The sequence below is a fragment of the Canis lupus genome, chromosome 11 (genome assembly GCF_011100685.1).
Source record: "Canis lupus familiaris isolate Mischka breed German Shepherd chromosome 11, alternate assembly UU_Cfam_GSD_1.0, whole genome shotgun sequence".
In the NCBI taxonomy this organism is placed as follows: domain Eukaryota; kingdom Metazoa; phylum Chordata; class Mammalia; order Carnivora; family Canidae; genus Canis; species Canis lupus.
Genome location: NC_049232.1, coordinates 55,955,687 through 55,977,789, shown reverse-complemented (window position 1 = coordinate 55,977,789; position 22,103 = coordinate 55,955,687). Strand labels below are relative to the sequence as shown.

Sequence of the window (22,103 nt, the reverse complement as noted above, 5' to 3'; positions counted from 1 at the left end):
TGAATTCTACTCCTCTAGGTACCTCATGTGAGTGGAATCCTACAATACTTGTCCTTTTGTGTCTGGCTCCTTTCACTTCACATAATGTCTTCATTTCATCCACATTGTAGTGTGGATCAGAACCTCATTGGAAGGCTGAATAGTGTTCCGTGGCGTGTACATACCACGTGTTTATCCCTCCATCCATTGATAGACATGTGGGTTACTTCCATCTTTTGGGTTTTGTGAATAAGGCTGCTGTGAACATGGGTGTGCAAGTACATCTTGAAGACCCTGTTTTCAGTTCTTTTGAGACAGTAACCAGAGGTGGAATACTGGATCATATAGCGATCTGTGTTTAATGTTTGAGGAACTGCCGTACTGGTTTCCACAGTGTCTGCACCATTCTGTGCACATGGGTTTCATTTCTCTCCATCTTCGCCAATGCTTACTGTTTCCTGTTTTTTAATAATGACCATCATAATGGGTGTGAACGAGAAGTGCTTGTAAGGATCATCTTCTCCTAAGGAAGAAGACACTAAAGCCCTGAGACAGGGTGAGTCACACAGCGAGGCAGAGGTCACCACCAAGTTGGTGACAAAGCAAAACCTAGAATCTGGGCCCCTACGCAAGCCTCCCCCCCCCCCCCCCCCCGGCCCAGTTGTTTTTACTGACACACATAGTCCAGTTTCCATTGCTTTACATCAGGGGTTGCTCAGCCATGGCCACAGGCCAGATACAAACTTCAGAGTTCTTTGGTTTCAGAGTTCCTACTTTGTTGTGTGTGTTTTAAGTAATTCAAAATCATGCCAATATTTTCAGATATGCAAGGATCTTATATTTTAAAAAACCTAGATTTCTGAATTCTTCCCCCAAAACCAGAAGGTCTAGTGACCCCGGTCTAGCATTCTGGCACAGCGTGATTACAGCAGCTGCCACCTTAGATGGGACATGTGGTCACCAGTTTGCCACTGTCCCCACCACTCCCTAATATCCTTCCATGCTGCTTCACACATTGGCTGGACTTGGCACACCCTGGAGTTCACAGACCTCCGCTTTCCAAGCACAGAGTTGTTAGCCGCCCTGCGTGTCAGTGGACAGAGTTACATGTAACAGCGCGGGTTGGCTCCATACCCCCTTGCCATAAGTAGAGATGTATGTGAATAGTCTGACTTGGAGACAGTATGATAAAGGGCAGAGAAACCCCAGCATGAAAGCCTGGAGATTGGGGTGCTCATCTTGACTCTCCCAGGAAAACCTTATGCAATCAGTTTCTTGTCCTTTTACCAGTGTGTCACCTGCGGGGTGGGACAGGCAGGTCTCCACGGTCTCACAGGGCCCTCTAGTTTATAATAAAAGGGGTAAATTGCTCGTTTTGCATTGTTGGTGGAAAAAAACAGCCCAGTTGAGCTGCTTTGTCGGGATGACCCCTCTGACCAGACCCTTCCTGTCCTTCCTGTGGCCACCAGCACACCCACCCACTCTTTCTCTTTGTGACAGGTGAGGAACGACCTGACTGGGGTTCTGTATGGTGAGGACATCGAGATTTCGGACACCGAGAGCTTCTCCAACGACCCCTGCACGAGTGTCAAAAAGCTGAAGGTAGGTGTGTCTGGCCATGGCTTGGAGGACAGACTGTGCCATGCTCCAGGCTTCCCCGCATCCCTGACTGTGAAAGAGCCTCGAGTTTAGGCTATTCCCTCTCATCCTGGCATTTCACACGTGGGGAGAGGCTCCCAGGAGCTGGCTTCCCTTGGCTCTCCCCTTGCTTGGCCAGCAGGGACCAAAGGTCTGGTTGCCAGGTGCATAGCCATGTAGAGCTTACTTGGTGACTTTGTATCTCTCACCCGAGCCTAAGAGGCAAGCAGGATGTGAGTTACCACCTCCTCTGTTGTGAAGAGATGGAGAAAGAGGGACTATGTTGCCCAAAGGCACAGCAAGGCAGTATGGTTACTGGGACTGAAAGCCTAAGCTCCTGACTCCTCTTATCCCACAAACTCTCTCTCAAACACCTGGTTTGTGCCATACCCCCTCCTGGGCTCACAGATGCCATCAAGCATGTCCTTGTCCTCAGGTTGCTCACAGCTGGTGTGGAAGCCAGCAGCTTCCTCTAGGGATCAGAACAGAGGGGCCTAGGAACAAAGGGAGGAAGTGACTCATCGAGCCTGGGGAGAGGGTTCAGACAAGGCTCCAGAGAAACATTTGCACCTGGCCAGGGAGGATAAGCAGGAGGGGGGCCTGCAGGTGCCCAGCAGGGAAAAAGGGGTGAAGATAAGAAGGCAGGGCAGTGTCGGGGCTGGAAAAAGCATTTGGAGCCAGGTTCCACGAGCCTTGAATGCCGAGCTAAGGACTTTGGTCTTTTATCCAGGGAGCAGTGGGAGATGCTAGGGGTTTGTAAGCAGGTACAGACGTAGTTAGAGCATCTCTCTCCCTCTCTTCCTGTCTCCCTCTCTTCCATTCTGGCATGCCCACATTTAGGGTTGTCGACATGGAGACCCCAGATGCCAATTGCTGATAAGCCCCCTTTCATCTTGGGCAGGTCCCAGGCTACACCAGTCAGAACAGGTGGCAGTTTAGAATTCTTATCTTGCAAAGCCCTCACAGTTCACAGATGGAAAAGACTGAGGCCCAAAGACAGGGAACAAGGGGAGCAGAGTGCCAGTGGTTTGTTTCCTGACCTCAGGAGCATGCCTGTGTGTGACATTTCAGCCCTGAGAGTCCCTGCAGAGAAGGAAACAGTGGGTGGGAGGGCCTGCTGGCAGCCCAGGTAGCTGGGGCTGGATCTGCCCACACTGTTCCCCCACGGGCTGTGTGGGCAGAGGGTCCAGTCAGGCTGTAGGGGTCAGGAGGACCCAGAGCAGTGCAGAGTGCCTACTCTCCAGGGAGCCGGTGGGGCTGAGGGTGAGGGAAGAGCCCGATGCTGAGCTGACATTCTCCACCACACAGGGCAGCGTCTCCCCAGGGTGGGCACTTGAAATAGCTTCCTGCATCTCGGAGGCCTAGCAGGCTTTGGAGTTGAAAGAGCCTTTGTGTGTGGAGCAGAAGCACTAGTTGAAAGTCTGAGAGAAATTAGGAATGGAACTGGGTGCTCTGCTCTTCGGCCAACTAGCTCCAACAGAAGTAGGAGTGACAATACTGCTGACGGAAGTAGCAGCCTGCCGGGCCAGCGCCCTGAGCCAGAGCCGGGCCGATGCAGACCCTCCCTGGCTCATTCAGTCCTCCCCAGAGCCCTCAGACGGAGGCAGTTTTTGCATCCCTGTGTCACAGGTGGGGAATGTGAGGCTCAAAGAGGTTAAGGATTGCCCCGAGTCACTCAACTGGAAAACAGTGGGCTGGATTCAAGCCTGGATCTGGGTGACAGGGCAGCTCAGGTCTCTCCAGCACCCCACACAGCTGCGGTGCTCAGAACGGATGACAACATCACATAAGCTGGAGGGGAGGGGGGAAGCGGGAGCCTAGTCTGTCTGCTGGCAAAGGAGTCCTTCTGGGGGAAGCACTCTTCCCCCAGAGGCTTACACGGCTGCTTCTCCAGCCTTCTTCTCATCTTTGCTCAGTTGTTCCCCTTTTTCCAGGCCTTCCCAAATACTTCATTTAAAAGTTAAATCCTTGCCCACTTTCTGCTGATTTTCTCCATTTCACTGATGGATGTCTGTGTTCGTTTCCAAGGTCTGCTGAAACAAAGTACCACAAACAATGTGACTTAAAGCAACTGAAATGTATACTCTCACATTTTGGAGGCTGTATGCCCAAGGTCAAGGTGTCAGCAAGACCATGTTCTCTAGAAGGCTCTGGGGCTCTCCTGTGCCTTTATTTTCTGGTGTTGCCAACAGTCCTTGGTGTTCCTTGGCGTGCAGCTGCATAACTCCCAACCCCTACTCCCTAGGCATTTTCCTCTTCCTCTTCACATCGTCTTATTAGGATACTCGTCGTGTTGCATTGCAAGTCTACCCTACACCAATATGACCTCATCTTAACTAATTACATCTGTGGGGAGCTTGTTTTCAAACAAGGTCACATTCTAGGGTATTGGGGGTTCAACATATCTTTGGAGGACACAATTCAACTCATCACAACATCGGACCTATTGCTCATTTTGTGTAGTTGTTTTATCATCTATCTCCTCCCACCAGAACATAAACTCTGGGAGGCAGGAGTTTCTGTCTGTTGTGTTCACTGTTTTGTTCCCCATCACCCAGAATCAAATTAATTTGAGTGTGTGTAAATAAAATACCAAATCTGGGCAGATAAAGCCAATAGAGAACACAAGGATAGAATACTCAGGAATAAAGTAACTTCTGGAAAGCTCAGAGTAAAAGCACATCTCTGGTTTACTGTGTGATAAGATAGAGAAGGAGGTACAGAGGACAAGGAAGAAAACTGAATACCAAAGAACAGAATTAAAATCTGCATTGGAGGTATTAGGGAGCAGAGTTAATGCCAAGAAAAATGATCAATAGTGTGAAGGACAAACTTGAGATATTTCCCAGAATTCAGAGGAAATGGTGAGAGTGATCAATATAATGAGGGAAGAAGTAACAGTTATGGACACTGGAGAAGGGAGACCCTAAGGGAAAACCAGAACAGGTGAAACGGAACCAAAATCAACACGAAATAGGCACCACAATAGCAACAAGCACACCGAGCACCCAGATGTTGGTTTCTAATACCATTCTCCATAAAAAAAGAACCAGGACTCCTTGGAGAAATGGCTGATTCTAGGACTAAGGCAGGAAGTATGCAAGATGATCCTGGAGCATCTTCTAATGCCAGAAAGTGAGGAAGTACTCAAAACATCAGCAAAACACACTGATGGGGGCACGTTGGAGGAGTACAGCCGCCAACCGAAAAGAGTTCCCAGTGGCCAAAGCTGGGACAGTTTCAGCAACAAAATAAAATAGTATGGAATTGTAACTCAAAGTATGAGACAAATACCCATGTGTCCATACTGCTATGAATAAATTAATGGGAAAGAACAGACAAACCTCCTATACAGAAAAATCCCAAATGATTGATGTAGCTATTTTATACTCATGGAGGTGGAGCAGAATGACCCACTTCTTAAGTGACTTTCTTCCAAAGAGTACACAATGGAAAGAGGGGAGAAGAGTAACTTGATGGTGGAGAAATCAGACAAACATGACCTCAGCGGGGTGACCAAGGTCAGAATCAACAGTGGTAAGTCACACTTAAGTGATAAGTTCATCCACAAGAGGATGCACCCTTGATATGAGGGATGAGATGGACAGTTTGTCTCTGTGCTCTTCCTCTCCAAAACTCATGCCCCAAGTCCAACCATGAAGAAAACGCCAGGCAAATTCTAGGCCATTTTCCAAATACTCCCCAAAACTGTCTAGGTCTTTAAAATGGAGGAACATCTGAGCCAAAAGGAGCCTACAGAGACATGACAACTAAATATAATGTAGTGCTCTGGGTGCGATCCAGGAAGAGAGCAAGGACATTAGAGAAGAAAACCCAAAGGAAATCTGAATAAAGTATGGACTTTAGCTAATAATAATCAATATTGATTCATTAATTGTATCCAATGTACCACACTAACATAAAATATTAATAATAGGGGAAGCTGGGTGAGGAGCATATGGGGACTTTCTATCTTTGTCATTTTTCTGTAAATCTAAAACTAATCTCAAATAAGTTTATTTTTAAAAAGGGAGCCAAACTTAAGTGCGCTCAAGAGAGTCCTACTAGGTTGGACTGACAGAATTGCTAATAGTCAACCATTTCTGAACTACAAACTCAACAATCTCAGAAGGAAATGTGCACACTGCTATGTGCACGGTCTCACTGGCCTTTCCACATTCTAGCAGAATTGGTGAAAAGAGAGTCATACCAAGACACATTTTGGCAGAAGCTTTGAAGTACAAACATAAAGGGGAAGAATCTACAAGTATCTAGGCCAGAAAAAAAAGCAAATTTCCCACAAAGGTGCAAAAACCAGGCCACCTTGACTCCTCTGCAGCATTCAATCCCAGAGACAATAGAGCCGCTGGGAGACCGCCTCCCAGGCGTGCAGCTGATGAGGCCTACTAGCCAGGTGCCCTTCTCGGAGTTAATCCTTGAAGGTTTACATCAGCCAGCCAAGAACAATGGCAAACTTCATAGCAGGTTATGGCAGAAATGGCTGAGTAGGAGCCACAGGAATCCGTGGACAGAAAGCTAAGTCTAAATAAATTGTTATAAAATTGCATACAGATGCAGAAGTTCATTTTGAAAGCAAATGTACATGTACATATAGTGCAAAAATAGATACTTGAATAACAATAACTGAGATAGAGAAATCCAAATTCCATTAACAGGGCCAAAAAAGTGGGTGATATAAAACAGGGGTGGTAACCTCCTGGTCTTAGATAGAAGAGGGACTCAGAGGAGCCCACCTGGCTCATGAATTTCCTAAATAAACGTATGAGCTAAAGGATGCTTTGAATAACTTGATGGTAAATATACTATAATGCAAACAGAACCTGAAGCTTTTGAAGCATAGAAGGTGAACACAGGGAAAATCTAGTCCACATATTGAAAAGCAGAAAGCGAATGTGAACGCCGGGAAGCGTACCAGGTAGGTAATTGCAGACCAAATAGAGCCATTCTGACCATAAATTCAAATAGGTCAAACTCCGTATGAAAAGGCAAAGACTTCTACAATTGTGTTTTTGAAGAACTAACTGTAGCTTTTGACGGCAGAGGAAGTGACCCCGAAAAGGCAAAGGTCAGAAGTCGGGCAGAGGTAGGGCAAGCCAACCAAACGAAGCAAGAACCCCAGCGTTCACAGGAGACCAAAGGGAATTCAAGGCACTGACCGTTAAACGGGATTAAGGAGAGTCATTCTCTGTAGATCGGGGTACCATTCACCGTGAGAACTACACACTCATGGACCATTATTGCTGTAAATTACATCTCATTGAAATATATAAAGAAAAGCCTGTTAAAATACAAAGGAGAATTGACAGAAACACAATAGCATTGGGAGCCATAACCCTCTCCTTCTTGGACAGATCACCCAGGCGAAAATAAGCAAGAGCACAGAGGAACCAAATAACAAAATTAATCAGGCTGGTTTAGCAGATACGTACCGAAGTTCGCCTAAAGGAAGTCAAGAAATAAAACCATCTCTGCGTGATGGAGACTGGAGGCCTTTAAGCTCCTTCCAGGCCTGTTCCAAACATGGGGCTTTAAAGGGGAACTGTTGCCAGGCTGGGCTGGGGGAGGGGGTGTGGAGGCTGCCCCTGGGTGTCTCTATGGTGCCTGCTCTGAAGCTTTGGACCCTGTGGGGCAGAGGGCCAGGCTTCAGATGTCCTGCTCTGTGCACTTTATTTGCTTTCTCCCCCTTCCCTGGAGCAGCCCCCAACCCATCATTCAGGATTCAGATTCCGGGAACATCTCCCTAATTTATAAGCCAGCCGATGAGCAACCTTAATTCCGTCTCCAAAACTCTGCAGCATTAATTCCCTCTTGCCATGTCACAGAGCATAGTCCCAGGTTCTGGAGATGAGGAAATAAGACATTTGGGGGGAGGCCATTATTCTGCCTAAAACAGGAAGACGGCAAAATTAGACCTTCAGGTGAACTGTGACCCCCCGCTCTGCTCCATGGGAGAGGCCTTGTGGGAGCTCCCCTCTCATCCCCACAGGCCAGGAGGCTACTTGACTGCGGGAAATGGTTCACATAGGTACCCCAGGGGGATGCAAAGCTACAGCATGAACATGGTACAGTTTCCCAGTGGGCCAGTTTTGCTCAGAAACATGGGAAGAAAAGCATTATTTTTATCTTAAGATAAGCACAGATACGTAATTGGAATGCTAAATATACGTGAATTTTCAAGATAAAATAATAAACTGTACAGAAATGGGATGCTTTCCCAGTGGCTGCTATGGGCCATTCCTTCTTTACTTCCATTTTTAAAAATATATGCCTCCTTTGGGTACAGACTTGTCTGATCCTTATGTTGTACACTTGAAACTAATGTAACATTTTATGTCAACTACACTCCAGTAGATCGACAGACAGACAGATAAAAATGAAAAATAAATGGAAGGGCTAACCAGAATAAAAAGTTTAATGTAACAACAGCAACAAAAGAATATATGTCTCCTGCTTCTCTGCCATTAGGCACATTTCTGGTAAGGAAAAAAGATGTCAAAACTAACTAAATAAAAGTACTCATTCTGGGTATGGAATCGGTGTGTCAGGGCCAGGAGGTACTTTGGGAAGCATCTAGGCTAACCCTCCTGGACTTAACCCCAGGTCTCATAGCCAGAGTCGGGGGCAGGAGTGAGCCTGGGCTCTAGACCCCTTCCCCAATGCCCACTGGCCCAGGTCGTACCACCTCCCAGCCCCATCATGACCAGCTGCTAAGAGCTCGGCCGCTCTGGGGTTTGTAGCACCTCCTCCCTTTCTACAGCATCATACACAGTTTATTCTAATTTTTCAGCATCCCGGTGGGTCTATAGGGCTGGGCACCTGGGAAAACCAGGAAGCGATTGCAGTGGACCAAGATGGATGTACAGGTGGCAGGAGATACCAGAAAACACAGAGGTCAGTGTCCGGTTGACCTTCCCTTCTAGCAGGACCCCGCACTCTGGCCACAAGGAAGGCAGGATGGGGTGGCCTCTGCTTTCCTGCTCTTTTAAATGTTATGCCAGCCATTTTAATGTCTCAGGATCACCTCTCCTGCTGCAGTGCTTTCACGTCCAAGTCTACCCAACTTTCTCCCAAGAGCTGTTGCTGCAAGCTGGATGTTTTCTCAGCCCAGGCGGCAATAAATAGGGGTGACTGGTCAAGCACTCCAGCTCTGGGGCCAGGCCCAGCCGGAGTTGAGACCAGCCCACCACTTCCTACATGTGTGACCTGGTGTCTTAGGTTGAACTCCTGAGAAACAGAGCCTGAGAGTCTGGTGAAAGTGATTTATTGAGAACACACTCAGGACACAGGAGAAAGGCAGGATAAGGCAAGAGGAAAGCTGGGCCAGAATGCTGTCTTGGCTCGAGACCAGTTTAGCCTGGCCTCACGGGGTATCTGGAGCATAGCCTGCACCCCAGAGCTGGTGCCCCCTTTCAGTGAGCGAGTCACTGGATGCTGCGGAATGTGGGGCACAGCACGATCTTCAGAGCCAGGAGGTTCCCATTAGCAGGGGGCAGTTGTCTAGAGAAGGGAGCAAGCCGTAAGCAGCCTATGCTCACTGCTCTGGGATGGATGCAACAGTCCTGAGTCGAACCACCAGAGCTGACGGTGTCTGCTGCACTTGGAAAAGCTTCTTAATTCTTTGGGGCTCAGCAGGCTCATGAAACTTTCCAGAGTGGACATAATAACACCTATCTCCTTGGCTGGGGCTGATATACCGCTTAGTACCACAGCTAGAGAGAGCTCCAAACTTGTCCTTGCTTTTTATTTGCTAGGATCCCTTACACATGGGGGGTTATACACAAGGTCTTTGAATTAGGTTATCCTGCTGAAGTGTCACTTTTGTGTGTATGTGATCCTTAGCTGGCTTGAAGTGTCCCAGAGACAAAGAGGCTTTAGACAAGAGATGAGAAGAACCCAGGAAGGAGGAAAGGAAATCCATCCAGGGTTTGGGCTGAACACTCCTCCCACCCCATCGCTGTCTCCTTCCATTCTTGCCCCTTCCCTGTAGGCGAGGCCTCTTGTGTGAACATAGGTCTCCGTGTGCTCTACAACCTGAGTTCTAACCATCTGAGGACAAGACGTCCTTTGTCCCAACTCAGGCCATCTTTCTCTCCAGGTGGCCTCCTGCAGAATCGAGAGTCTGTGGAAGAGTGCAGGATTTTTGGACCCTGTCCTCTGCCACATTCTGGGTTCTCTGAACCATCACAACCCTGTTCTGTAACTCTCATCCTCAGGGACGTTCTTAGCTCTCCTGCCCTACCCCCTGGTACTCTTCAGACTGCCCCAGAGTCCTTTCCACTGCAAAGGAGAGTGTGTTCAAACCCCTGGCAGGGAGATGGGAGGTGTGGCCAGAAGCAGGGACCACTGCCAAGACACAATTTCTCTTCCACTTTACAGATTTTCAGGAAAAGATACAAGTTATGTAACATTGAACAGCATGATCCTGGAACTTTTGCAAGAGCATGCATGTGTTAAAAACTTCTCAGACTCTCCAAACCCAGGAGTGCCTCAGTGGAGCACTGGTTGAGCATCTGACTCTTGGGTTCAGCTCAGGTCAGGATCTCGGGGTTGTAAGATCAGATCCTGCATCAGTTTCACTCTCCATGCGAAGTCCGCTTAAGATTCTCTCTCCCTCTCCCTCTGCCTCTCCCCCCTGCTCTCTCTCTCTCTCTCTCTCTCAAATAAATAAATAAATCTTTAAAAAAGATCCTCTTTCCCTCTGCCCCTCCCATGTCAAATAAATAAATAATAAATAGTCTTGATTTTAAAAAGAATCCCGAAATCCAAAACCTTTCCCCTCATCCCCGAATCTTCCAATAAGTTGTTGCTCTGGAAAGGAGAACAAGGTATATCCATGCTTTTCATACTCTCAGGAAAACTCCTCATGCTCCCGGAGTACACATTTTCCATTTTGAGAAGCTGTTCCACCTCTTTCTACTGCTCTCAGGGTTCCTGCTGAGGATCCCAGGCCGGTTCCATCTCCCTTTGTCCGCTCCCCCCGCTCCAGGTGCACTGGGTGCTGCTGCTTCCCTCCCAGACACTGCAGCATCTTGCCGCCTCTTCCTGGCTGGAATCAGAGTGGGTGTGGATAGCTCCCTGCAGCAGGCACAACCTGGCTCTGGTTAGGATCTTTCTCCAGGTCCTCTGATGGTCAGAGGGCCACCGAGGTGAGAGTACTGGTTCTGGGGTGCGGTGCAGTCTTGGGGAAAGCTTTTTGCCTCTCTAGGAAGGGGTTCAGTAGATCAGTGATCTCTTGGGTTCCATCCAATTTTAACAGTCTGGGAGCACAGAACCAAATGGTCCATGCAACTTGGTTGTCATGGCAACAGAGACACGCAATTGTCCATGAGTGGTAGAGCTGGTTATTTATCTATCTGCAGGTGGTCAGGTGGTCAGCCATGAAGATGTGGGCTCCTCGGTCCATTCAAGAAATGGACATGGTGAACCCAATGAGTGCTGAGCCCTAGGCTAGCAGGGTATTGGTGCTCTGGTGATCATAGCTACCAGTAACTGAATAAGGAGAGCAGGCCAGGCACTGTGCTTGGTACTTTACATAGCATCTACTCCCTCATTCATGCATTCAATGCCTGTTGTTGTTGTATATATGCCATGTATGCCCTGTCCCCCTGACCTGGGACCCATAGCCGAATCAAGTTACCCTCAGTCCAGAGGCACCTGGGTGGCTCAGTTGGTTAAACATCTGCTTTCAGCTCAAGTCATGATCCTGGGGTCCTGGGATAGAGTCCCACATCGGGCTCCCTGCTCAGCAGGGAGCCTGCTTCTCCCTCCCCCTCCTCCCCCCCTGCTCATGCTCTGTCTCTCTCTCTCAAATAAATAAGTTTTTTTAATCTTAAAAAAAAAAAAAGTTACTCTTAGTCCAGTGGAAAAGACAGGCAAGTAAGTGGACTTGTGCCATGATAGAGGGAAGCAGAGTGCTCTGGGCTGACAGAGGAGCAAATGACCACCTAATAGGACAAAGATGGTTTCTCAGAGTAGGAGGTGCCTGAGCTAAAGCATGAAGGGTGAGTGGCAGCTCTCCATGCAGAGGAGTGGGGTGAGAGAGAAGGGAATTCGAGATGGACTGGACGAGCTTGCAGAAAGCAAGAGGGGGGAAAAAGTGGGGAAGGAGCCGGTGAATGAGTGCACGAATGGCAGACCTGTTTTAGAGAACTGCACATAGCTCATTCTCAAGCCCTGGAAGAGTGGAGCAGGAGTTGGCTGGCAAAGCGTCTTGAATGTCCTACTAAGGAGCTCAGTTGACCTATAAAGCTCAGGGAGCCACGGAAGGATTTTGCACAACCATGTTTAAATCTTGGAATGATTCCTTCATCTGCTCTGTGGCGACCAGGGTGGATGGAGCAGGACCAAGGGTGGGAATCCAGCCGGGAGACAGTCGTAGTTCACCAAAGAGGGAATGATGGTGGCTAAACCCAGCGTGGTGGGGCTGCGGGCACGGGGGTGACTTGGCACAGGATGGAAGGCAGAACCAGCGGGCCCTGGTTAGGGCTTGGATGGAGGTGAGTGAGCCTGAGTGGTGGGAGGGTGGCAACAGCATTCTCAGAGATGGACAACACGACAGGGGGAAAGGGCTCGTCGGCAAAGAGGATGAGTTCAGCTTGGGATGTGCTGAGCTTGAGGTACTTGGGAGAGTCCAAGTGGAAGGGTCCAGTGGGCAGTGGGTGGGGAGAGTGGTCAGGCCTCCGTAGCACACAGAGGGCAGTTGTGGCTGGGCTCTCAAATGACGATGCCCAAGGAGAGTGATGAGGGCAAAACTGGAACACCAGCATTTAGGGATGGGCAGAGAGATAATGAGCTGCCCTGGAGTCTGAGCAGGAGGGACCAGGAGGTAGGAAAGAACCAAGAGGAAGCATCATGGAGGCCAGTGGGTAGGTTTCATTAGCATGAATTCCACAGCCACCTGGCAAGGTAGGTTGTATTCTCCCTCTTTCAATGATGAGAAAATTGAGGCTCCAGGGGATTAAGACTCAGGGCCACACAGCTGGTCAGTGGTAGAGCTGGGATTTGAACTAAAATCTAAAATCCAATAAGCTATTTCTACTATATCATGTTTAGCAACACAGAGCTTGGCACAAAGTAGATGCTCAATAAGTGTTTGCTGGCTGGTTGGATGAATACTATTAGCAGCAAAAAAGGCTAAAAGATTTCAACAAACAAGCAGAAAAAATCCTGGAGTGTGCCTGAGAGCATGTCCATAGAACGGAAGCAGCTTAGAACTTTTTATAGCATTGCAGACATTGTGATGACAAAGGCTTGCCTTCCTTCAACTGCTCTGTTAACGATCTTTTAAAGTCCTTTCAGAGCAAGGGTTTTTTTTTTTTTCTCTTCTTTCCATTCTTGCTTGCAAACGAAGGATGATTTTAGAATCCAAGCCTTTTTTATTTTGCTAAAGTACATGATGAGTAAAATGGCCTCCCAGTCAGCACTTTCCAATTTTGAAAGATGCTAAAAACTGATCTTTAAAGGCATGTTTCTCTTCTTTATGCATCAAAGAGCCTTGAGTCCTGCTGGAAGGGACAGGCGGAACGGCGGGAAGGTGGCACCACCTGCCAGGCTGAGCCTCAGTGCGGAGGGCAGGAAGTGACTGGGGTGGGGAGCAGGCCAGTGGGCCAGGGCCCCAGCTGGTCTCCTGCAGGCTGCCTGGCACATCCTCCTGTAGCCTGTTCTCTATGGGGCGGGGCCCCGCCTGCATCCCCGTCCCCCTAGGGAGCAACAAGGATCCCTTACCTGCCCCAGGAGGGAGCCTCAGGCAAGCACCCAGTAAATGTTTGTTGAATGAATAAATGAGTCACAGGAGCTGTTGTACAGTGCACACATTGAGATCATAAGCGCAGTCCTATTTATAGAGTTTTCAAATGTAAGTTTTTCTTGGAGTTAAAGATGGGTTGGGATGAGGCTATAAAACCCTAATACTAGCCAGTACTTTTTGGGCATTGACTATGTGCCAGGAACTGTGTGAAGCAGTTGATGTGGATTGTCTCATTTGGTCCTCCCCAAAACCCCGGAAGCTAGGCACTGCCATTTCCCCCATTCTACCAATGAGGAAATTGAGGCCAAGACGGATAAAGGAGCGGCCTGAGGCGCCCTGAGGCTTGTGGGTGGAGGTGAGATTTGAACAAAGCTCAGAACTCAAAGAGACTCTGAAACTTCTTAATTGGGAAGCTCTGTGGGTTCCAGGAGGGTATAGAACAGTCTAGAATACTAGGGGAGGGTGGGGCCGCTGCAGTCTGATTTCTGCCACCACCAACTCCCCTGGGGACCTTGGTTGCTCCTTTCTGTCCTCTGGCCTCAGTTTTCCTGGGTGTCAGGTGGGGAAGAAGATCAGACGCTGCCTCAGTGCCCTGTAGGGCTGGCCTGCCCCTTGTTGAAGGAGATCATGGATCCTGCTGGAACCGCTCAGAGCTGCCAGCTTTATAAAGCCTCCAGCCAGTGCAGATTTGTCCCAGGGCGAGCCCCTGAGACCAGGGAGGGCGGCAGGAGCTGAGGGCAAGCTGGCCCCACAGAGGCCAGAGCTCTTGGCCGGGGAGCTGGGGGTGCGCGAATGTTCTCTGCCCACGGCTGCAAGCCCTCTAGTATGCCTGTCGTCCACTCTCCTTCACGTACGTGTCCTTCTGTCCACAGGGCAATGACGTGAGGATCATCCTCGGCCAGTTTGACCAGAATATGGCAGCAAAAGTGTTCTGTTGTGTAAGTAAAACTTTGGTCGTGTCGCCGTGTCTTTGGGGAGTTTCACGAAGCTTTTTCTCAGACTCCTCCTCACTGCCCAGTCTGAGTCCGAGTTGTCAGAAGCAGAAGTGTTCTTGTCACTACTCTTTCCTCTTTTCAGGGAGCTAAACCGCACGGGCTCAGAACAGTGTGGTCGTGGAAGGCACTAGGGACCTCAGGTGACCAAACCTCCCCTCCAGCTCCCTGTCTAAGCCCCATCGGCGAATGCTCCGCCCGTCCACTCAGCCATGCTTGATGGAGGCCTGCTGTGTGCAGGGCAGAGAGTGGGAGAGGCCAGACGTCCAGGCCAACAGATCCAAGTTGGGAACAGATCCAAGGTGCAAGGAACCCTAACGGGCTGGAATGTGCGATTCAATCTAAGATTAAGTCAAATAGTCCAAACAGAAGGCTGCATGAGCACAAATCATGTTGCCTGTGTCCAAAGTGGTTAGAGGCCTAGCTGAGGAGTTCTGTGCATTTAGAACAGAAGAGATTTGGGGGTCTTGTGGTTGCCGTGAGTCACCAATGCAAGCATAACTGTCAGGAGCCATGGGGACCTCAGGCTGCGCGACCACACCCAGGGACGATGGTCCCTCTGCTGTCTGCTAGAGAGACACTGCCTGGGGTGTCCTGCTCAGCTCCTGGTGCCCATGGCAGGAGAGATGCAGGAATTGAAAGCGCACCAGGAGTGAGGACAGAACGATGCCTGGAAGCCACAGTCACATGGGGCTGTTTTATCCTGAAAGCTCAAGAACACAGTGAGAACTCTGATCATCTCTCCATTTACTGGGGAGGAGGGAAAAGCCACGAGGCTGACATTTCTAGAGACCCTGGACGGAGTCGGGAGCTCAGGAGCCAGTCTGTTGCACAGTTGCTGAATGTGGGCTTGTTATTGACACTTCTTGGAGCCTCCGTTTTCTCATCTGTACAGTGGGGATGATAGCAGCACCTGTCTCGTGGGACTGTCGCGGAGATGCAGTGAGCAGAAGCACCGAGTGGCGCCTGATGGGTAGTGAGCCCTCGGTAAACCTCGGTAAACGTCAGCGACCTTTGTTTGTTTATGTCAAGGCTCAGGTGTGTGCGAATGGCACGGACCGCGGCTGGGCTAGCGAGTTTCCATCTGGTGGTCTTTACAGGATGGTGTGAAGCATCGTCTGCTCCAGTTAGGGGTAACGAGGAGTCTTTCCATATGAAAATCTAAGAACGAATGTGAGAAAAATTGAAAAAATGGAGCAAATGGATTTAATACATTTAACTTCAGAACCTAGCTCATAGTTTTACTCATAAACCTTTACTCATACAATACAACCTGAGGTCTAAAAATGGCCCAGTTTAAAAAGGAGAATGATGCTCCATATTGGAGAATGTCATCTCTTTGGGGGGAAGAAACCGTCCCCCCTCCCCCTTCCCCAGCCTTCACCATATCCCCAAGGCCTTACAGACAGCTGGAGGATGATGTGTAATAACTCCAGGAGAATAGATTCAGAAAAATGATCCTTGAAGACACCACACTGGTCACTGGCCATCTCCCTTTTACAAGAAATGTAGTCAGACCTCGTCCTCCGCTCTGAGCCAAACCCAAGTGGAGGAGTGGCTGTGATTTCCCTCTGGGCCATGCACTGGGATTATATTCTGAGTGGCATTTCCAGCCATGGTTTCTGCTTCAGAACAGACAGTGTGGCTATCTTCCTCTTGACCCAAAGCCCTGGGCTGCCTGCCTTCCACATGGCCTGGGACACCATCCTCCTCCTCATCCTGCTTTCCTCTTGTTGGACCGTGGGCATTTTGCAATAGGCTCCCTCTTTGAGTCTGCGGGTGGATTTGTGTATTGAGGAATTCCTTGCAAATTTTTTGTTGGGTGTTTATCCCAAGTGTCAGACCCTCAGATGCAAGCCCTCCAGGGCTTAAGTTCTTACCTGGTAGGGAAGGAATTCTTCTGGCAAGTCTGGAAGATCCTGAGGAGAGTCTGCTCAGTGTCTTCCTACTGGATCAAGGCTGGCGTGTGACAGAGGGAGGAGCCGCTCAGAGCAGAGGCCCCAGGAAAGAGCCTTCCTGGCTGTGTCAGGGTCAGAGTGCAGATCAGATGGAAACAACCGCATCATTGCCATCCAAATGCCGCAGTGCAAACTTTGCAGCATGTTGCTGTGTTCTTGAGATTGGAACCGCCACCCAATGGAAGCGCAGACTCCAGCAAATGCAAGGCCTATTTATAGCCCTGTGGCAAAATGTTCATTTGGGCTTCAGCACAGAATGAGCATGTCTCCTCGCTTTTGTCTTCTCTTCCAGCACCCCCCCCCCCGGGGGGGGGTCTATTCTAAATTCTCAAGCACTCTGGCCTGGGTTCTGGTTTTAGCTCTACCAGCTGTGTGACCTCAGGCAGGTCACTTGACAGCTCTGGTCTCCAGCTCCCTCACCTCTAAAGTGGAGTCAGCAGTCCTCGCCCCATCGGCCTCACGGGGTTGGCAAGAGGCTGAAATTAAGGTCGCAGAAGGAGACCGTCATCCCAACTGTGAACTGCCTTCCTGATGTGAGGGTTCATTACTGTCATTGATGTGACTGGATTAGGAAAAGGGAAATGTCCCTCTTGCGTGTGGAGGGGAGGAGGCGAAAGGAAACATCATGAAAAGCAGAAACTGGATGTTTAAAAATAATTTACGTCATGGTTACCTGTCTGCAGCTAATAAGAACCAAAGTGATCCCTGAGGCTGAAGAAGGTGAGCTCAGGACTGCCCGTCACCACATGGCAGGGCCCACTGGTGGCCACAGGTCCTGAGATCACATTCCTACCAGAGGCAGAGAGAGGGAAAAAACTAAGGTGACCGAGGAAACTGGAAATACGTTCAGTCGCCCCACACCCATTTTTCTCAGGTGCGCTGTGCACACCAGACACTGTGCTAAGCAGTGAGGACCCAGGGAAGAGGGGACCCCACCCTACAAACACTCCCCCTCTGGCGAAGGAGACAGATGAGCATTCCAGCAGCTTCTCCCAGCTTATGTGCATAACAACCTCAGCCCCTCTGAACATGGAAATTGCAGAACAGAAGACCAGAGCCTTCCCCTCAGTTCCTTTAGATGCTGGAGGGTATATTTAAACCAGTCTACTTACTTTGCCTGGGAGCCTCTTAGACACTCACTCGAAGCCTATTGACTTTTGCTCTACACATACGCTTAACAACCCAGGTGCCTGCTTTCCAAGCCATAGCAGTTTAAAAGAAGCAAAATCAGAGAGGACAGGGACTCAATGGCAGTGAAAAGTGACACCTGAGACCCAACAGCGTTACTGTGCACAGGCCATAACAGTGACTGGCGTTCAGGATAAAGTCGTGCATTACGGAGAGGAGAAGGGAACGAGAAGGAGCTTGCTAAAATGTTCCCGAATGTAGTGATGGCCAGGCATGGTGCACGGGTTATCCCATTTAATGCTTACGCCAACCCAGTGAGCTAGGCTTTGCTTTCCACAGGCTATAGATGGGAAAAGTGAGACCCGAGGGGTTGTGTGCCAGAGTCACCCAGCTGGCAGGTGCAGAGAATCTGGTGCTGCTTGACTGTAATCTTTTTTTATGTGGTCAGTAGGAAAATGTTTATCTTCCACAAAACTGAATAACATTCTAAACAAAATCTGTTGTCACTCAAATGGACAAAGCTTCACTTTTCTGGAAAATTCACTCACAAGAACAGCTCCTAATGAGACAAGGGCAGGTCAGAGAGCTGTCAAGCAGATCCCTGGGAGGCTCCTGACTTCCTGCTCCGGGCTGCCTCTACATTATCACAAGATCTTTGTCCTGGGAGAGTAATGCAGATCTGCCTCTGCAGATTAGAAGGCCTCTTATCCTCACTCTGTATCTATTGACTCCTACTTAACATACGTTCCTGGATGGAATGTTCCAGCTCCCTCACCTAATATACGTTCCTTAACATACTTTCCTAATAAGTGAGGCTGTCTTCTTGCCTCAACCTTTTAAGATTGAAAAAGCTTCCAGAAAGTATCATTGTACTTATTTTGCTAGGGAAAGAGGGGAACTTCCAAAAATGGACTTTGAATCTTGTCCCCTTGACTTAGCGGTATATATATATATATATATATATATATATATATATATATAGGCAAATCCTTTGATCCCTGAGCCCCAATTTCTCCAATTATAAAATAGAAATAATAACACATACCTCATAGGATTGTTGTGAAAATGAAATAAGAGAATGTGTAGAATTGGCCAAGCACATATAGGGGCTCAAGCCATCTGAGTTCCTACCTTTCAATAAAGGATGTGAGTGGTAAAGTCTCACAAGCTCTGCTGTTGACACAGTGATCTGGAATCCCTGGGATGAGCCTTTTGTTCAAAAGTCTAGCCCCCAGACAGATCTTGGATTATCTATTCTTTAGAAGAAAGTTTCCTGGGACTAAACCCCATTCTTTAGAGGGAAGACCAGGAGATTGCCTGCCTTTGTTGAACTGGGATGTTATCATGCAATGAGAATATGAGGGCTGTCTGTGTTTTCTACAACAATTGTGTTGGGGACAAGATTATAATGTAGCTGCTGGAAAAATGACTATGATCTGAGGCTGCATTATGAAAAATATATTATCTATAATTGGGGAGGTGAACGCCTCATATCATCAGAGGAGTCTAGAGAAAAGGCAGTGTGATCGCTGCCTCAAGGCAGTTGAAGGGCTCTTTCGTTAAATAATTTCAGTTTAATCTCCAGAGGCTTCACTGAACTAATGAGCAGAGGCCGTGGAGATGGGATCTGAGGTTACATTAAGGAACAAACATTTTAACTCACATTTATCCCAATGAGATGCTCCACACTGTGGGATGGGCTTTCTTAGGTGTTAAGAGAATTCTAGAAGAGTCACCTCCCAGATGTTGGAATGGGAGGAGCTCTCCCCCAACTCTCAGACTTGACAGTAACTTTTCTCTAATATACAGATGCACTTAGAGTCTCTGGCCTACCCTGCTGTGGGGCAGAGCCTGGCTTAGCATCCCAGAGCCTAAGTGGAGGGAAACCAGAACATTCCTGGAGTCCAAAGCAATCCTGCAGGCTCCCCTGCCACATCCTCCTGGCCTCTGTGCTGTGTCTGTTGTAGGCCAAGGAGTGCAAAGGGCTATGACATGAATTGTTTCCCCATGTGTTCATGACCTTCCAGAAATGAACTGAGGGGTCATTTAACATTCATGTTATAAGACGTGCACAGCTCATCACAGTACACAGGGAGCATCTGTTGCAATGATCATGTGACTTCTATCTTTAATTCCACTAATGTGATATATTACTTTTATTCATTTGTGTGTGTTGAACCATCCTTGCATCCCAGGGATAAAGGCCACTTGGTCGCAGCATATAATCTTTTCAGTGTGTTCTTGAATTCATTTGGCCAATATTTTGTTGAGAACTTTTGCAACTATGTTCATCAGAGATACCAGTCTATAGTTTTCTTATAGTGTCCTTATTTGGCTTTGGTCAAGCCCTCATGTTTAAATTTTTATTTCAGTGTTTATTATTTTATTCTATATGTTTCCAGTAAACCACCTTGGTTCTTTTGAGAGATGATGAAAAGAGATAACAGAGCAAATAATAGAAAAATTAATAAACCCTCTGGTAAGAGGATGTCTGAGCCCCCTCCACCTGTCTCACAGGGCACAAAGCCTTGAACAAATGTTTAACTCTTGGTACCTTCATGGTCAACCCATCTGTTACAGGCCTATGAGGAGAACATGTATGGTAGCAAATACCAATGGATCATCCCGGGCTGGTATGAGCCTTCCTGGTGGGAGCAGGTGCACACAGAAGCCAACTCATCCCGTTGTCTCCGGAAGAATCTGCTTGCTGCCATGGAGGGCTACATTGGCGTGGACTTCGAGCCCCTGAGCTCCAAGCAGATCAAGACCATCTCAGGAAAGGTCAGTGCCATGGTCTGCCCACTTCAGCCCCCAGGCCTGTCTCTTTTGATCATCTTGTCTGATGATGTTGGTACAAAGCACCCAGATCTTGTTCTTGCCTTTGCTCTGTGACTTTGAGCAAATCACTTGGCCTCTCTGAGCTTGCTAAATGGGGATAGCCAGACCTCCACTGCATGCCCCCTAAAGAACTTGAGAATCAAATGAGGTAAGGGTGCTTCGTAAGCACAAAACACAGTGTACATGTAAGCGACGGAGTCATGATTTTTACAGCATCAAGTACAGCCTGCCTTTCAGACTCTGTCAGGCTTTCACTCCATGGACCTCTGATGTGGAATGTCATTTCTCAGGCTCAATGATGCTCCTGTCAGCCTAGAGGAGAGGACTCGCGTAGACTTTGGGAAACATGTGCAGGAGACCAGCCAGACTGGCTTGAACCCCAGTTTTGCTACGTACCAGCTGTGTGACCTTGAGCTTGAGTTGTCTGAGCCAGTTTCCTCATCTGCATAGTAGCAGTAAAAATACCCTCCTCTGGTGGCAGATTGTGCAGTGTGGCTGGTGTGATGCCTGGCCTCTCAGTGCTGTCCTTACCGGGAGCAGCACTTTGGACAGGGAGCTCCGCATGTTGTCATGGGCCTTACTAACCCCTCCCTGCTTATCTCAGACTGCTGCGAGAGAACCAGGCACTGTGACATATATAAAAACACCTCAGAAGTCCACTGTTACCTATCAGTGTTAAGTGTTATCAGGAATCCGGGGATGGCGGCCCTGGTGAATGAAGATGATTATATCTGTCTCTTAGTTCTAACCACCAGCGAGAATCAAGGCCAGCAGTGCACACAATTCTCCTTCGTCTTCTGTGAGCTCAGACTGTTCATTTCTCCACCCAACTCCGGTTCCATTAAAGGAATTAAACTTCATGGTAAAGCTATATATATATATTTTATATATATTTATATATAATTTTTTATCCATTATTCAATCTCAATCAGAGCCAGCTCTATAAGAATGATTTATTGATTTCTCCAAAAAATGGCAAATCATGAGGACACATTTTGTAAACAACTCTTTAGATCATGCTGGCACCTGGGGAATGCTGGAAAAACACTCTGGCTAGAAAATGTTGGAAGAAATTATTTTCATACAAAAATCGATGAGCATATAAAAAGTTTTGTGAGATGTGGAATAATGGGCAGAAACAACTCATTTCATTTCAGTAAGTGTTATTTTTAAAGGCGTAAAAGTTTGTAGTTTGTTAGCAGAGACTCGAGTCCAGGGACACTCTAGATTTAATCTCAAAATAATATAAAACCTTAGGAAAATGCAAAAACTAAAAAAAATAATTTCATGCAAGCAGGCAGCATAGTAACTGAACTGAGGACTTCAGGGGACCAAAGACAGAAATGATTACACTCAAGATCTGTGAAGCTGGGGGCACCTGGGTGGCTCAGCGGTTGAGCATCTGCCTTTGACTCAGGTCGGGATCCTGGGATCCTGGGATCAAGTCCCACATCAGGATCCCCACAGGGAGCCTGCTTCTCCCTCTGCCTGTGTCTCTGCCTCTCTGTGTCTCTCATGAGTAAATAAATAAAATCTTAAAAAAAAAAAAAAGATCTGTGAGGCTTTGGGGCGTAAGAGTTGCAAGATGCCATGCAAAGAGTCTTGAATGTTGTTCTAAGGAGTGTAGATGCTACAGGGTGGATGAGCCATGCATGGATGTGAGCAAGACACAGGACTGCGTTTTGGGAAGATCATTTTTTTGCAGTGTCTTTTGGAGGAGGTGCTCTGACTTTATAACAACATCTCCCAGGTCACTGATTTTCATTTTATTTTATTTTTTTCATTTTAATGGTTTTTATTTGG

General features: G+C 48.1%; 1 protein-coding gene across 2 annotated transcripts in view; it reads left to right on the top strand.

The window, feature by feature from the left end:
* GABBR2 (gamma-aminobutyric acid type B receptor subunit 2) overlaps positions 1-22,103 on the top strand; it is a 348,748-nt gene that overhangs the window by 175,279 nt on the left and 151,366 nt on the right. For both annotated transcript variants that reach the window (XR_005367035.1, XM_038552916.1), the window contains exons 4-6: positions 1,480-1,581; positions 14,257-14,322; positions 20,043-20,243. Coding sequence is in view for 1 of the 2 variants with exons in the window: in XM_038552916.1 (XP_038408844.1) it covers positions 1,480-1,581; positions 14,257-14,322; positions 20,043-20,243 (369 nt within the window). In the remaining variant the exon portion in view is untranslated. The remainder of the gene's footprint in view (positions 1-1,479; positions 1,582-14,256; positions 14,323-20,042; positions 20,244-22,103) is intronic.